General features: G+C 41.7%; 1 protein-coding gene across 6 annotated transcripts in view; it reads right to left on the reverse strand.

Moving 5' to 3' along the window:
* The window catches only part of LOC137128773 (latent-transforming growth factor beta-binding protein 4), a 43,440-nt gene that overhangs the window by 11,411 nt on the left and 14,012 nt on the right, over nucleotides 1-18,017 (reverse strand). For 2 of the 6 annotated variants that reach the window (XM_067507290.1, XM_067507296.1), the window contains 14 exons: nucleotides 12,793-13,080; nucleotides 12,498-12,574; nucleotides 12,082-12,255; nucleotides 9,333-9,435; nucleotides 8,156-8,215; nucleotides 7,043-7,165; nucleotides 4,242-4,418; nucleotides 3,930-4,076; nucleotides 3,652-3,822; nucleotides 3,270-3,446; nucleotides 3,002-3,133; nucleotides 2,094-2,222; nucleotides 1,889-2,002; nucleotides 1,695-1,814 (listed from right to left, as the gene is read on the reverse strand). In XM_067507290.1, the coding sequence (XP_067363391.1) occupies nucleotides 1,695-1,814; nucleotides 1,889-2,002; nucleotides 2,094-2,222; nucleotides 3,002-3,133; nucleotides 3,270-3,446; nucleotides 3,652-3,822; nucleotides 3,930-4,076; nucleotides 4,242-4,418; nucleotides 7,043-7,165; nucleotides 8,156-8,215; nucleotides 9,333-9,435; nucleotides 12,082-12,255; nucleotides 12,498-12,574; nucleotides 12,793-13,080 (1,992 nt within the window). The remainder of the gene's footprint in view (nucleotides 1-1,694; nucleotides 1,815-1,888; nucleotides 2,003-2,093; nucleotides 2,223-3,001; nucleotides 3,134-3,269; nucleotides 3,447-3,651; nucleotides 3,823-3,929; nucleotides 4,077-4,241; nucleotides 4,419-7,042; nucleotides 7,166-8,155; nucleotides 8,216-9,332; nucleotides 9,436-12,081; nucleotides 12,256-12,497; nucleotides 12,575-12,792; nucleotides 13,081-18,017) is intronic. The other 4 variants (XM_067507293.1, XM_067507292.1, XM_067507291.1 and 1 more) reach the window with 4 other exon arrangements.

Genomic DNA, 18,017 nt, shown 5'->3' on the forward strand with positions numbered 1-18,017 from the left:
ATTAACCTAACGTTAACTTTAATGACACATTTTATAGGTTAAACATTAAATAGGTTTTAAAGATTCTACCATGTAACTGTAGCTAACAGCTGTCGCTAACCACCTGAGTTAGTGTTTAGCCTTTAGCTGTCAGCTAACTAGCTAACTAAGCAAACGTGGATACAACAGAAGATGTACGTGAGAAAGTTATTATACATTTTATGTGTGATATCTATAAGTACTTACACTGAGAAGTCTGTGTAGCTATGTATATCCTTTATTAGTCTTTTGCTAGCTTGCTAGCTTTAGCTTAGCTTAAGGACCCCAGAAGGGTCCTTTGGCAAACATGCTGGTATAGGTTAAAATAATAAAACAAATAAAATCTATTTCTGCATCGCTACGTAATTTTTGGTATAACTGAACTATCTGAACAAAAACTGACTGAACAAAATGTGTTTAAGTTTAATAAATGTTGTTTTACATCCATCATGAGAAATATATATTTTAAAAGTTACATATTCAAATGTGTCGTCCTCAAGAAATGCTACATATGACTCAATCAATCAATTACCTCAAAACAAAAGCGTGATTGCTGCAAATAAAGCTAATGGAGGAGCATTTGACAACTAATTAGGTGAAGTGGCAACAGGTCAGTAACACGACTGGGTATAAAAGGAGAATTTCAGAGAGACAGAGCCTCTAGAATGTAAACATGGCCAGAGGTTCAACAATCTGTGACAAACTGCGTCATTTTGAATTTTGGAACAATTTCAGAAAAATTTTCTTCAACGTCTTCTCAATTTTACGTTGAAGATCCAAAAGCCAGATGTGAACACAATCCAGAAACACTGACGTGTTCTCTGGGCCAAAGCTCATTTAAAATGGTCTGAGGCAAAATGGAAAACTGGAAATTATTTTTGGAAACGATGGACGTCGTGTCCTGTGGACTAAAGAGCAGAGGGACCATCCAGCTAGGTATCAGGTGACAGTTCAAAATCATGCATCTCTGAGGGTTTGGAGGTGCATTAGTGTCTATGGGCAGCTTGCACATATGGAAAGACGCCATCAATGCTGAAAAGTACTTAGAGGGTTTATGCTCCCATCCAGACAACGTCTTTCAGGGAAGGACCTGCATATTTCGGCAAGACAATGCTAAACCACACGCTGCATCCATCACAACAGCATGGCTGCACAGGAGAAGAGTCCAGGTACTGAACTGGCCTGTCTGCAGTCCAGACCTTTGACCAATAGAAAACATTTGGTGCATCATAAAACATAAAATCCAGCAACAAAGGCCCAAAACTGTTGAGCAGCTAGAATCCTGCATCAGAAAATGGGACAACATTCCTCTGCTAAACTCCAGCAACTGGGCTCCTCACTTCCCAGATGTTTGCAGACAGTTGTTAAATAAAGAGCTGATGCTACACTATGATAAACATCACCCTGTTCCAACCTTTTTGAGATGTGTTGCTGCCATCTTATTCAAAATGAGCCAATATTTTCCATGAAATGTTAAAATGTCTCAGTTTCTACATCTGACATGTTGTTAATGTGAATAAAATGAGTTCATGAGATTTGCAAATCATTGCATTCTGTTTGTATTTAGGTTTGAATTGGGGCTGTAATTGAAATGATATGGTAACATTATGGAATGAAGGAAACATGTTTCTGATGTTCATAGACTGAGTGAGCTCTGACTAGCAGGAGCATGTCACCTGTACAAAGTCCATTGAGCAGACCATATCCAGGCTGACAGGACACACAGTGGTACGAGCCCTGACTGTTGATACACTGCTGACCAGGACACTGCAGAAGGTCTTTACACTCATCCACATCTGAAACACACACAGACAGATGTTTTTACACATACTACACATACGTCTGCACTACAGCTGTCATCCGTCCATACCTGTACAGATGTTTCCAGTGAGCCTGTAACCAAGGCGACAGACACACCTGTAGCTGCCTGGTGTGTTTTCACACCGCCCATTACTGCAAAGGTTAAACTGGCACTCATCAATATCTGAGTATGAAGCAGAGTGAACAGACTTTAGTTTTTATTTTACGTGTGAAGCTGCACAAACTGTCTACAAACAACAGGAAGTAGCTGTCACCTTGGCAGCTGGTCTGCTGGTTGCTGCTGCTCCTGTATCCAGACGGACACATGCACCTGTAGCTTCCCATGGTGTTTACACAATCTCCCACCAAGCATGGACCTGGAGCCTGCAAACACTCATTCACATCTACACACACACACAAAGTCATTTGATGAAAACAACAGTTGGCTGTCACTGACTCTGATGGAGTTTTTTCTGTTTGCAAAAGTAAAAATTCTGAAGACACCAGCCTCACTGTGTCTGTTTCTTCTTCTGAAGTCCCTCTTTGTGATCATTAAAACTAATACACCTTCAAAACCTTCTGAAATATCAGGTCTATGAGGATTTATCCAATCGGGAGCAGCGTAAATATCACTGAGAACAGATTACATTTGCCATGGATGCTTCACAATAAAACCACCCAGTTTTGAATCGTAAATGCTTTAAATGTTCGGGAGCAAAAACAGGACAGTGTCCGAGGTCTTAGACAGAATTTTAATTACTGCAGATTAGAAACGTTTCACAACTGGATCAGAGTCTGTGTCCTCAATGATTCCATCAATGGTCAGATATGAACAGTTAGAGACTTGTGTCAACTTTTCTGTGACCTGCGGGATGTTTCGCCTCACAGGACCAGAACTAACCCAGTTAACTTCAAGCCCATTTTATCTCCATACACAGTTATTTCTCCAGACCCAGTGACCTATACTATACTGGGTCCGGAGAAGAGTTCATTTCATTTAATGCACATTAAATGAACTATATAAATTTAAATGAGCTCAAAATAAACAAGAGATCTGAGTAAATATTAAAATTATCCACATCACAACAAAAAATGTTAAATCTATAAATATAAATAATATTTTAAAATGTGTCAAATATCAGAAAAAATAAATGATACCCAAAAACCCCCCCACCACACTCACCTTGGCAGTATGTGCGCTGAGAAGTGGGCTGATATCCTTGATCACACTCACAGGTGTGCTTCCCACCTGGCTGATCCACGCATCGTCCACGCCCACACACACCTGGTTTGGTCTCACACACACCGTGCACAGCTGCAGACACACAAACACACACACAAGAATTTAGCTGAAAAAAAATACCAAATGTTCCACAAAAGGTGCAACACATCATAATAACATTAAATCTGTAATTCAGACCTGTGGTGAGGTTTGAGCTGCTGGTACTCACTCTGGACTGAGGTGGGTCGGGTTGTCGGGCTGACGGCTGGTCTGTTCTGACGAGGGGGGACTTCTCCACTGGGTCTCGACCCACGCTCAGGGCTCTGTGGCTGGGCTGGAGCAGGGAGACTGTCCCCTCTAGCTGGAGACTGATTTGGACGGGACACAAAGGATGGCCGAATACCTGCTAGAAGAAATTGTTGAGGTCTGATCTGAGCGATATTATCAATATTATTGATAATTTTTTTTTATTGTTATTTTTCGAGTGTAGAAAGTAAAAAGCTATTTTTTTGCGAAGATCAGATGGTAGTTTCAAATGAATTTCCATTCTAGATGCTATAATAGGAGTGACTGACTAATTATTAATCAGCTGCTCTTTGAGCTTCTGTTACCTTGACTACCGGTAGATGGAGTCTGGGGTTTGTCCTTGATGGTCGTGGTGCCTGCACTGCCTGGCTGCACAGGCCTGGGGGAAGGAAAGCCACCAGCTTGGGGAGGCTGAGGTGGACTGGGTATAGTGTGAGAACTGCTCGTACTTGCTGATCCAGAGCTGGAGCCGACACCTGAAGCAGAAGTCTGGTAAATTATTTTTTGTCCCCACAATAGGGTCATAATGGTACAAGAGCTAAAGAACAACCTGTACAGATCAGACCAACTAAAAAGCAGGTACCCTGTCTGTTCTGGTTGTCCTGGGTGCTGTGGGGTACCAGTAGAGCTCCTCGGCCCCCTAGCTGTTCGTTGACCCTCTGGTTGAAGTGCACGGCTGAAGCAGAGTAGTGATAGCCAGGGCCGGCTGGACAGATCTCCTTAAAGGCCACTGCAGGAGGAGAAAGGAAGGAAGAGTTAAAGACCTCATCTGAAACACGGAGACAGAATTAAAAGATTTAAAGAAACAGATTCAGAACCAGGGGACCAGAGCATTTTTATGACCATAAATGGTTGGGTTGTGAGTCACCTGATCACAAGCTACTAATTAACCGACCTGAGCCAAAGTAAGGACATCGCTGGCAGTTGGGTCCCCAGGCTTTGCCAACTCGGCTGCAGCAGCAGATCTGCTTAGTGATGTTTCTCAGGATGGGCAGGGAGCAGGAGGATGGACCCTGACTTGAACCCAGGACCCGGTAACACTGACTCTTCTCCTCTGATATCACACTCTGGGCTGAGGACACAAAGAAGAAAAACAGGGATGTGCTGTAGAACGATAAACTGGAGCTTAACTGAAGATCTGCAGGCAGAACCGGTACAAGCTGCTCTCTGGTCCATTGGTGTATGAACAATTAGAATAAAATTCAGAGCTAATATAAGTTCAGAAGCTCCACAATTGACTCATTAGAACGGTTTTAAATACATTTGGTCATTTATCACAAACCTCAAAAAAAGATATTCCCGTACAAAATTATCCACAAAAAAAAAAAAAAAAGACTCAAATAGATGCAAAACATCTACCAAGAAACAAAAGTAAATCACAGTAATGATGTTGCATCAATTGCAGCATTTTAACAAATACAAAAACACCCAATAATAATTACATGCAATATACGTCACACAAATGCTTAAATAGTTGATTGCTGAAGCTAAAGTAAGACACACAGCATGTTCATAGAGGCCTGTAAACAAACAGACCGTCTTCAGGAGGACAGCAAACTCAGCCAAACAGCCAAGACAACATTTGGTGCAGCCGAACCAAGAAACTCTTTTTCCTAGAAATGACATTCGTTTGTAGTCTGAGGAAAATCCAATGCTACACGAGTAAAACGGAGATGAGTTTTATGGGCTTTATTTTTTTGGGTTTAATCAATAGATTATTTCCCCATCAATCTCTTTAATTTTTCAATTAATACAACTATTACTTTATTCCAAATTGGATTCATCTATCATTTATATTTTATTAAATCATCAAATATGACAAGCGTACGCACTGCGGGACATTATTTAAACCTTCTGATTGACGTGCTCTGATGGCCTGGTTTTGGACTGTGACTGTCTCGGTGTCTAACTTCCAGCTTTAGGTGGATGTAAACTAACGTGTGTAGCAGTTGGTGATTGTTGTGGATGGGAACTGCAGGCCACAGCTGAAACCACCACGTTTGTTTTTGATCATTTCCTCTTAGATCATTAATCTGCGGAGCGTTTTTACGCCGGTATCCGAACGAGAACCGATGCTGTCTGGGCGAGTTAAGGAGTAACTTTGACCTTATCTGAGCTGTCTGCTCCATCTCTGCTGCAGACAGAGACACTTGGCTGAGCTCCGTCCTCGATCATACACAGAGAGAAGAAGCTGCTCCACATGTTTATTTTCATATTCACTAATCTCTGTGGTGCCTTGAAGAATTTATTATTCATTGATTGCATTACACCATCTGGTTGCCTTCAATGAGACCAATTACTTGGTCTCATTGAAGGCAATTTGTTCATGTTTAAATAATTAGAGTTTCTAAATTGTAGCAAAAGTACAATTAGTTAGTTAGTCCAAGTTAAATAAATGTGTTTGGAATACACAAAGTATATTTCACTTGAAATTGTGTAGTTATTTGTAATTCTGAGTACTGACCCTGAAATAGACTGGAGACCCGGCCAGAGTGTACCCTGCCTCACGCCCTGTGACAGCCGGGCTCCAGACTATGCCATAGTTTTGCCTAATTTTAGTAAGTACAAACAGGTTGTGTGATAAATGAAGGTATAATATTTTGGGAATTGCACTTATTTCACATCTACCTGTGAAATAATTTGTGCTAAGGCCCATGTTTACTTATTACCAATGACAATGAAGGGTCTTTTTGAATTAGTGCTAGTCTCATTTTACCTCCATGTTCATGCAGAACTTTTCAAAGGAAATAAAAACTTAATTGGCAGGTAACAGAAAGTCCTCTGCAAGATCTTCAGTACAAAAACAAAACTAAAAAGGTTCCAAATTCCTTATCTGGCAAAACAAATTCCACTAAATCAAAGAGATTTTCTAAATGACAGCAAGGTTCGACACATCTCCATTCCAAAACACACAAAGCATTTGAGTCTGCAGCCAACACAAGGACACACCTGATCATCAGAGACCAAAAACACATGCACAAACATGTAATAAAGCATATCCACCCAGTTTTGAAGCAAAGCGAGACAGGACATCACCACACTTAAGTTAAGGGTTGTCAATGGTTACCAGGCAAACCAGCATCCTGCAGCAGACCCACTCCTCCTCCTCTTCTTCAGTGAATGCCGGTCAGAATAAACAGATCACCAGTCAGGCTTTACAGAAACCATCTGAGCACCAAATGTCTCTCTGATTCTCAGCAGAACAACAGAACAAAGGATCTATTGACCTGCGATGGAACAAAATGGACTCACTTTCAAACAAAGACGTCCATTGACCTTCAGAAGTTTTCAGAACAACAGAAGGATTCACCCACTCTGAGCTAAACACTTAGTTCTGCTGACTTCGACTTTCCTGACATTTCCCTCAACACGTTTGAGAGACCTGCGTTTACCAGGCAGCGAAAATCCTTGTTGTTTTCTCATAATTGGCTTTTAAACCAGCAGATCCTTCAAGCAGCTTTAGTATCATTGTGGATGCTGTTTTACTAATGTACTGCAGCTATTAACGTCCCTTCACAATAAAAGCACTCGCATAATCGCGTGGGGATGCCACTTCTCTTTGAAGGCCAACAAGAGTCACATTTTAGAAACAGCTCAGATGGATTCAGGAAGACCTGACCTGTACTCTGCATTATTCCCGATTTCATTCCCAAGCCAACGGCGATGTGTGCGTGCGTGATTGTGTGTTTTACTTACAGATGCAGATTCCATGTGTGGCGTCGAGGATGAACCCCTCCCTACACACACAGCTATAGCTCCCCCTGGTGTTCACACAGATCCCATTCTCACACAGCCCCGGCTGGAGGCACTCATTCATGTCTGCGCACACACACACACACACACACACACACGCTTGTCTTTTTATACTTGTGACTAGAGCCTTGCTAGCCCACATTTTTGTTCCAGATAAAGTTCTTAGTACCTGGCTTTGGGACCTGGTTGTGATGCTACAAGGACTGAGCCTTAAACCAAACCACCACCTGCATTACTAGGCATTTTACACAACACCTTCATACAAATCTGCTGATTGTTAGGAGCTTTTCGTTGATCTTCTACAACAATAATTTTGTATCATTAGTTTTAACATTATGTAAAATAGTGTTCAAAGGTTTCAGATATTGTGGTGTATAAAAATGTTTTCACTTTCCAAAACAGGCGGCTGGTCACCAGTGTCAGCAGAGAAGAGAAAAAGTCATTTGTTCTACACAGAGTTTGGATAATAAAGTGCAGCACTGCAAAACATTTCCAGCCATTTTCAATTTGTGCACAAAGATTGAGTGGAAACAACAAGAATAAACCAATGCTTCTCTTTCCCCAGTTTATTTGAAGTCCAATAATTCTTCCATAAAAACCTCATGCACTGACCAGAAATGTGCAGTGAATTTGGAGACTAAATGTAACTGAATCTTAGTCCTACACAGACTGTGACAAAGTGGTTTTATGTCAACACCAGCACCCTGAGCAATATGCATTTAAAATACACTGTCTGCAGGATCATCCCCTCCTCCAGAGGACAGACTCTGGTGGACAACGTCCTTCTCATTCTCCATTACTGGCAAATTGCACATGGTCACCTTGGTCACCATGTGCTCAGTGTCAGTGCTGCTCCCTCTCCGGCACAGAGAGCAGGAAGCAGAGCTGCAGCCATCTTGTTGTGGTCGTCACTTGTCGCTTATTTTAAAATTGATGAAACTTCCCTTTGTGTTGACAGGATGATGCTGTAGCATGGTCTCAGTGTAATTGCACAGGATAACTGGTGAGTACATAAAGTGGTATCCAGCTGTGTGTGTGTGTGTGTGTGTGACTCACCTACACACTGTGTTCCATTGGCTTGTTCAAATCCAGCAGGACAGCTACTGTTGCTTTGACCTGATGGTGATTAACAATGGATTATTGCAGATAACCAATAATATTCTGATAACACACAAAACAATTACAGAGAAAGAGAAAAGATGATGTCTGTGATCTAAATACAGTTATTTTCACCAATCTACTGAATGCGACAACATATCCATAAAAACAGAGCAATGGAGGCAGATTTTTGCACAGAATGTCAAAATTAGATTTGGTTTAGCTTCACTGAATTAACCCGTCGCAAAGAAAAAACAGGTCTTGACGTTGTAGTCTGGTGATATATCACAGCCACCGTCAAAGTAATTAACAGAAGTACAGTATGTAGGTAATATGGGAGTAAAACATTGGTGACAGGGCAATAAAGAGACAAACACATGTAAAATTACAATACTAGCAGAACTGTAAAGATTATTGTGGCAGTGCAAATCACAACATGTTCATTGTTAAGTCTAAAATTGCCAAAGCTGAATCGTTTCTGGATCTAAACTGGCCACTTCATTATATAAACCCGTATAATCCAATCCAGTGTCTCTGCCATGAATTTTACTTATCATACTTAACGTTATCATTTCTCCAGTTTTGGGTTCAAACTGTCAGAAAGGTGATAATTCCAAGTTTTCACAGAGCAGCTCAGAGAAAGACGACCAATCAGGCTTTGATGCGCATATAACCCCAGATCATCACCAGAACTTTACTAGTTCATTTCTTAAGACATGTAAAGATCATAATTAAAATGGCAGCACTCAGTATTTTGTGTTGCTTTACTTCACTCGCTCTCAGGATTTGAAAAGTTGCATTGCGTCATGATTCCTGATTTAACAGAATAACGTGAGACTGAACACCAACAACTGAGCTAACACCACCTCCCACGAGTCTGTACACACATGTAGGTGTGTGTGTGTGTGTGTGTGTGTGTGTGTGTGTAGTCCTGAGGAGCTGCATTCCTTTACTGTGAGTCAGCATCATTACCGACTGTGTGCACACAGATACGTCTGTCCGGTCCACTGTAAGGACACTCCTGCACTGACAGGATGTTGCTGAGGATGTGAGGACTTTTTCCTGGTCCTCACACCTTCACATGTTAGTCTGCGCGTTCAGGTTGGAATCAGAGTTTGACGGTGTGTTTTTGTACCAGTGTGATGAGGACAGAGGACACAGTCAGTGATTCCCCAGCCTTTGCCGATCCCTCTGCAGCACATTTCCCTGCTCCTGAGTCCAGGCAAAGGAGAGCTGCACTAAACACACACAGACACATTCCCTTTGAGTAACACGCACACCAAGGACATAAATGTGCATTTTCCATAATAAATAATGACATTTTCAGAGATTAAAATGAGCCATTTTAAATTGGTACTAAACAATATATAACTGAGGCTGTGATTGTAATAAACTAAATCCAACTACTAAATACGTTTAAATGATGCAAAATGAGGCTTTGATTCTTAGTAAAACAGGACAAGAAGCTCAAAATTGCACTCAACGTTTAGTAACATAAAAATATATCATAAGAATGCTCATAAAATACCCTTGCAAGCCTATTTTTTTCTCAAATGTTGGTTTTTACCCGGTAAAATAATGTTCACACTGATGAGCTATGATAACACACAAGTCACAAGTCGACTTTACTTTGTTTTAATGGATATGGAGAACATTTTAATGTTGTCAGCTTTGCCAGGAATGGAGCTAAAACTGCCATATTTGTCCTGATAAATGCAGTCAGCAACTGGAGCAGCAGCTGTGACAGATCATGGGGGAGAATGAGGTGCAGACAGACTGACGTAATTAGGATTAAAAAAAAAAAAGTGAATCATATCTGAACACAGCTACATGGACACTTTAACACACACTCAGTGCAGCTTTTACCAAATGTGTGGAAAACACTGGAAAGTCACCGGTGCCTCGTGGAATAGTTTAAATAAGGTACTAAAGCTCAAAATGTTGCAGTTAATGGTTTGTGGAAAGCTCATTAAAGGCTCAATGGGAATCTTGGCTGTATAGTGGAAGATTCGCGCTTATTGATCCTAAGTAGCATATTTTCCTCTGGCTTCCTGATCCTTTTTTAACTTACTTTAACTAACTATAAGATTTATCAAAGAGGAAGGTTTTAAGCCTAAAAGTAGAGGTGATTAAAGTTGAGTCTCTATAGGTATTTGGGAGTCGTGGGGGGGTGAGAGCTGTAAGGACACTGCAGACAGGAGTGTAGGACTGGATCTCTGCAGCCTAGGCTCAACTCTGGAATGTCAGACTTTTGGTTGTCTAATAAAACCAGCCATATTTCTGGATGGAGTAGGATGGATGTCGTCTTTCCTAATCATCCTAGATTTTCCCCAAAAATGTTTCCAATTATCTATGTAGCCCACATCATTTGCTGGACACGACCTAGACATTTTTGAAAAGGGCCACAGATCTTAAGTCCAACAGGAAAGAATTCCAAAGTTTTTGAGCCACAAGTTCATTAACACAATGTCCTTGAGTTTTATGTCTAGAGGGAGGAACAGCCAACAAGCCCTGATCAGAGGATCTCACAGACCTGCTGGTGACATGAAGTTGAAATAGATCTTTGAGAGTAAAACCCTAGTTCCAAAAAAGTTGGGAAGATGTGAAAACGTAAATAAAAACCGAATGCAATGATTTGCAAATCTCATCAACCCATATTTTATTCACAATAGAACATAAACAATATCCATTGTTAAAACTGAGACAATTTACCTTTTCATGGAAAATATGAGCTCATTTTAAATTTGATGGCAGCAGCACATCTCAAAATAGTTTGGAACAGGGGCAACAAAAGCCTGGAAAAGTAATTGCCGCAAACCAAAACCAAATGCATTTGACAACTAATTAGATTAATTGGCAACAGGTCAGTAACATGACTCAGAGCTTCTCGAATGTAAAGATGGGCAGAGATTCACCATCTGTGACAAACTGTGTTGAAAAATTGTGGAACAATTCCAGAAAAATGTTCTTCAATGTAAAATTGAGAAGACTTTGAAGATCCCAAAATCTAGAGTAGATAATATCATCAAACAATCCAGAGAATCAGGAGAACTATGGAACCCGGTCATGTAAAATAGATAGTTTTCCTTTAAATGTTAAAGTTTTGCAAATGTATTACTATATATCATCTGCATAGAAGAAGGGACAATGCTAGTAATTCAGTGATTGTATTATATAATTTTGGATATTTTTAATTTCACTCAATGCACAGCAACATCATAGAACATGATTATCAGCTAAAATGAGATTTGTTGTGGGCATCATGCAGAGTCTTAGTTAGTGTTTATGATCCTCCACATTTAAATATTTTTAGAAACATTCATAGTAAAACCAGTGTATTTGTGCAGCATTCGTTCTTTCGTAGCAAGTGAATCAGCGATGCACTGTTTATGATCCTGTAATGAGCTGGAGCTGCAGACTGAAGACAGAGAAAAACACTCTTCTGGTTCACATTAGCTCCCTGGCTGCAGAGACAAACCGCGTGTTCACACTTCTGATAGAAAATCCCTCCTCGGCTGTAATTCATGCTGATGATAAAGTGCAGTTTGAGCTGCAGTAGCTGCTGTCAGACAGTCCTCCAACTATTTGACTCTCAAAACATGTGAAACATCGCTCTGCTGTTTGGTGAACGAACTGAATTATGTTCAGGACCTTATTTGTTGCAGTAAACGCACATGTCTCAGTATCTTAGCGTAAGCTTCTCCTAAAAGAGGGACGGCTTCACTATGATCTCCTCCAACTTCTGCACTCACACTGTTAAGATCAGATAAATCATGAGTTGTTGTGGCTGTAATACACACTGAAGCCTCTGGGGGGGTCGTAAGGACGTCACCCTGTTACCTGCCCCCAAAAACTAAATTAGAAGTTGCCCTGCTCCCTCTCACCTGTCCATCTTTGACCTCTCTGAAGCAGTACTTGAAGCCCGACTGCTGAGTGTATGTGCCGCCCCCCCTCACCGTTTGGGCCTGGACCCCCTCAGCCGCTGGGGCCGGAGCACCAGCTGACCCAGAGGAGGAAGAGGAGGAGAGGGTCCGCAGGGTGGGGCTGAATCCAGACACCTAGATTGAGGGTAAGAAATACATCAGTGGTGTAAAGTTACTAAGTACATTTACTCAACTACTCCATTTAACATTTACATTAGTTTTATACTTTTAATCCACCTCAAAAAATGTAAATACCACTTGGAAAATGAGCATTTTTAAAAATTCCATTCTGAATTAGCTTTACTGGTGTTTTAACATTATGGTATTTGCACTTACTAATTACTCTCTTTCATTGCTATAACTAGTCAGAGATGTACCTTAAGCACCTGGTGGATCTTCACACTGGCCTCAGGGGGGTGTTGCACTCTCACCTTCACCATGGAGGGGCCGGCAGCTGCACACACACACACACACACACACACTTTAGAATTTTGTGTTTTCAGCTTCCAGATAACAAGCTGAAACACGGCAGAGGAGTGATTAGTGACGCCTCAGCTAGAAGGGCCGCGGTTCAAATCCAGGACAGCAGGGACATGATCAAGGTGACTGCTCAATCCTCAAACTGCTGGAGTCGAGCTGGAAATCAGAGAAAAGACAAACAGAAATTCTCACCTCCAGACGCTGCTGCCTCCTGGTTCTGTCTCAGCGGTAAGAGGAATTCAGACTGGGTCAGCTCCCGATTGGCTGCCATGGCAGAGAGGAGCGCAGGCTTTACAATCTCATTGGTAGAAGAGTGCGGGGCCACGGCACCAATGGCCATAGCGACGGCAGCTGCAGCAGCGGAAGAGGCGGTGGGGGCAACAGGGATCTGGCAGAACTTCCCGGTGAAGTTTGGTGGACAGAGGCAGCGATCTTTCTGCAGGCAGATGCCTCCATTTTTACAGAGCAGAGGACAGAGGACTGCAGGACAAAAAGACGGTCAGCTGAGGGGAGTCAAAGTCAGGGAGCAGTGGCTTAAACATGGGGTGGGTACTTTTATCTCCACATGATGTCACAAAGTAACAATGATTCACTGTGATCCCAGTGTTGGGGTGGCTGTGGCTCAGAAGGTAGAGCAGGGTTGTTGGTTTGATTCCCAGCTCCACCTGTCACATGTGGAAGGGTCCTTGAGTCACTAACCGCCAAGTTAGTCGCTCCTGTTTCCACCAATAAGGTGGAAAAGTGCGACATAAGTGTAAACCACTGGCATGATGTAAATGAAATGATAAGTGTGAGAATGTGACTGAAACTGGCCCATCAGCATCCTGAACTACAGAAAAACTCATTTCTAGTGGATATAAAACACAAGGCCACTGCTGTGAGGCCATTACTACAGAAGTTTCTCCCCCAAGTCACGTCATCCTTTGTTTTGCTGCCATAGTCACAGTCCAAACTGCAGTGCACCTTGGGATCCTGTCTGCCCAGTAATTTAGCCTGTTTTCTGACAAACTTGGCTCATCAATATTTGGCTGGTGCTGCTGCTCACAGCTAGAACATATTGCGCTTGTGTCCTGGCCGACCGTGGAACAGGGAGTTTTCACGTCCTCCCCACGCTTGTGTGGGTTTCCTCCAGGTCCACAAACATGCTGTTTAGTTGATTGGTGAATCTAAAATTGCCTGTAGGTGTGAATGTGAGTGCAAATGATTGTGTGTCTGCGTTTGTGTCCCTGTGGCCCTGACATAGACTGGTGACATGTCCTCCTCTTGCTGGATGACGGGTGGCATAGGCTCCAGACTCCTGGAGGTAAAAACGGTCCCTGGACTCACAGATATGGACTTTACTGGAACTGGTTAAATTCTCTGTTCATGAGTCAACTAAATGCAAAACATTACAAAGGCATGATGTCAATGACAGGACAGCAATGTAGGATAACTGTCTCAAAGCTGAAGGTCAGAGGACGCTGGTGAGGACAATGACCATAATCACTGAAGTAAATCTACTGCAGAATGACTTCTGAGTCCAAATCTGCTTTTAGAAGTGGATCAGTCAGAGCCAAGACCCAAACCCAGTAAAGATCCTGTGGAATGACCGTGAGAGCCGTTCACAACAGACGTCTTAAGAATGTGAATGAGCTGAACTTTTTACAGGTCTAAGCCACAGCTACAGGAAGTAGCTGCTAGAGGTTGATGCCAAAGATTCAACCAGTTATTAAAACACTGCTGCCTTTACTTTATCCACCATCGCTTTGTTTGTTTGAAGGGTGTGTTTGATGAAAGACATGAATGATCATGACTGTTTTATCAGCTCAGAAATATTGTGTTTGTTGATATATTTGACTTAGAAGAAGATCAATTCACATTTCAGAAAATTGCAGAAACAAGAAAGTCGTTGTTGAAAACTGTTCCTTACGTTCTCCTACACGAGGCCAGGTTGGTGCAGGGCATCTCTGCCAACGTTGTAATGTTCAAACATGTCAGGGCTGAAACAAACTAAACACTTTACAATCAGTGCGGAAACTACCGGCAGTGTAAGGAGAGGTGATCTGTGGATGTAAAACCAAGCTGCTGGTCCGACAGGCTGGGCCAACAGAACCAGCCAGCTCACTTCCTGCTTCCTCTGACAGGATGTTGGCGTATTGTTACCCAGAGTTGAGCTAAAGAGCAGATAACACCTCGGGGTGTTTGCAGCAGGAAGGAAACCTGCAGATTTAACACCAGGTTCTGGTCTCCCTGAGATCTCTATCAGCAGCCCTGAGAGCAACCACAAACCCGGCAGGACCACTTCATCCTGTGCTTATTTACTCTGTGATAAGCTAGTGTTTGGTTTGAACTTTGCTAGGAATACTTGTGTCAAAGTGACATGGCTCAGAACCCAGTAGGAATCCTTCTGTTTCACCTAAAACTGAACATGTCCCACGTTATTTAGAACATTTGAAACACAAATAAAGCTTCACCTTCACTGACATGTTGGTGTTTTTGATGGTAGAGTGTAGGAGAGAAAAGTCCACTATGGTCTACATGAAAGGTTCCTTAGGATTTATTATTAAAGAAAGTCTTTATTGTAAGTCTTGAGATAGAAAAGAGACTTTCTTGTTTTCAATTTGCTGTTAAGACTTTAGGAATCCTAACTTCTGTCTTTTTGCGACTTCTGAAATAGTCAATCCAACTAGTCAATCCCCCCCCAAACCTTTACAGCCAGAGGCTGTTACAGCCACTCATACTCATACTTACTCATCTCGTTTCGGAGATAAAGGCCCTGAAAGGCCAGTCAAAGGGTCGGTCAACTGTGAATGTGTAGGATCTCTGGTGGAACTGTGGTGATTCAGATCATTTGGGACAATATTTGTTCAAAGCTTCTTGACCGAGCTTTTAGAAATGAAGAAACGTTTCTAACGGTGGAGCAGTCGGTCTGGTTGATGGTGCACAACACTCTGAGCTCCACATTTTCTTTTTCCAGAGCCTCTTTCTGCTTTGCATGCTGGGACTGTACATCCTTACATTTGGAGTCTCCACCCTTGTCATAACTGATCATCTGAACATCTCATCATACGCGATTGATTGTTTTCGCGTCCTGTCCGTTTCGCTCACTCACCCTCCGACTTTCCTCAGGTCGCAAAGTTTGTTCTGTCTGCAGAAAGATTTTCAGATCCTCAATTTCATTTCATCGTTTCTGCTGCTGTTTTGTTTTGCCTGGTCCTCCTCATTTCACTTTCGCCTTGTTTGCGTTTCTCAGCCGTCCCCCAAGTTGATTTGGCAATTTGTTTATGCCGGACACCCATCCTGATGCAACCTTCCCCAATTCCTATTGGGCTTGGGACTAGTACTGGCACTGCATGGGTGGGGGTGGGGATGGGGGTAGGCAGTTGGGGGTTCAGTGACTTGCCCAGGAACACTTGACACGAGCTGGAATATAGCAAAAAGAACTCCGCTAGGAACCAATCCTGCCTTTGAGTACTAGTACTCGTAAAACCATGTTAGGCCCTAGAGGTAGGTGCTGTTTAGAGCTGCTTCAACATAATTGACGGGGACAAAAGTAAAGGTGCACTAAAGTCTTAAGATCTAGTTACTAACAGCTCATTCTTCTCAAGAATATTTTAAAAACATATTTTATTGTGTGCAACTGACATTCTCATCAATCCATTGCTTAACTGTACTTAACTTGGGAAGAACAGTGTAAGTACTTGTGCTCAAAAGAGATACCTGCCTACTTCTGAGTAGGATCTCAGTATTGATCCTGTGTGTGGCTGAATCCATTAATGCTGACGATTGTGTCCAAGATGTGTGTGTCACACCCTCTCAACTGTGTGTGTGTGAGATCTTTGTATGTGAAATGTTTATTAAACATTTGTGGTGAAACATGTTGCGCGCACACACACACACGTTCATATTTTTATTCTTGTTTGGACTTTTGACATAATGCATAACCAAAACCCTAGAACCAAGTGTAAATCCTCAAACAGGCCTTCAAACTAAATGTCCTCCCTTCACCAAAAGGTCCGAAGTCTCTTAGGAAAAGCCTTTTTTGGCATGAACTAGGTAACAAATACAAGCACATAAACACACAAACCGTGATGTTGCATGTGTGTGTTGGTGTAAACACCATGACCTAATTATTATCCTGGACATCGCCCTGCAGATGGACTGCATCAACACAAACACACAGTTTGGGGGAGGAGGTTCTTGGAAGAGGGAAGTGGGGCAGAAGGAAACAGAGTGATGAAAAAAAAGGGGAGTGTACAGCCATAAACAAGGAGATGAAATGATATAAACACAGATGAAGGGAGAGAGAGAAAAACACATCTGCTTACAACATGGAACAGTGTAAAGCTGTTAACACGATCATTAAAATGGTTAAAATATAAAAACAGATTTTCATTTCTCTATGTACACAGACTTTAGCAGCGTTACCAGTTATTATTAATACTACCAACTGCCAATTATGGAACATTAATGTAGAACTTTGCCTTGGACTCAGAATAAATCCAAGCTCCAAATTAGCCTGTGTTTCAGCCAATGTTTTTTCTTTGTGAATTATGTTATAAATTTGCTAAATTTGCTGTCAGCAAACTCTATGATCAACAGTGAAAGTACAAACTACCACTGTTTTACTTTGGTGAAAAACAAAATCCCTTCAAAACGAACATTTCCCATCAACTATAAGTAGGTTTATAAAAGATCCTTTGGATTCGAGATGATCGTATCCTCTAAAAGTTTTCACACGGAGGCTGAAAATGGGGTCTAATAATCATTTACCATTATTCAGTCCCATCACCATTAACCCACTTTCGAGCTTGTTTTCATTTCCAACCCAACAAATGCTTGGTTACCTGGATGTAACTCTGGTTCTACAACCCGTGATCAGTTTTGGTCGGTGTTGACTTCTAAAACTTTGGGCTGAGAGCAGACGATATTTCACAGGTTGCTGCTAAAACAAAAACATCACACAAGCGTCCACTTTGTTTTTTTATAAACTTGTTTTATGCTTTTTATGGTTTTTAAACTAAACCGTTTAAAACACTTTGGAGCTCGTGGTCATGGCATCGGTTCATTCTGCACAGGTTTTTACTCGTATCACGTTTATAAAAAAACATGGGCTGAAGGCTGAATTTTCCTTTAAAAAGAGGGATAAGAAGTGACAGAAGTCTCTTTTTAGAGCAGGTGAACACAGAAAAATAGACCAGAAATATCCCAAAAGCTCAGAATTCACCCCACACATTTTTGGTCATTTGGTTACATTTTTGGTTTGATCAGCGAGACTTATGTTCTTCAAAACAAACATCCACTTTTCCAGGGATGTTTGTTTAAAAGATGTTTTACAATGACAAGATGTAAACTAGTGAGGAAGATGCCAACTGCTTTCTGTTGCAGTATAAACCCTGTTCAATATGTGAGCTGAAGAAAATAAATGTCAGCAGAAA

Source organism: Channa argus, chromosome 6 (genome assembly GCF_033026475.1).
Source record: "Channa argus isolate prfri chromosome 6, Channa argus male v1.0, whole genome shotgun sequence".
NCBI classification, from domain to species: domain Eukaryota; kingdom Metazoa; phylum Chordata; class Actinopteri; order Anabantiformes; family Channidae; genus Channa; species Channa argus.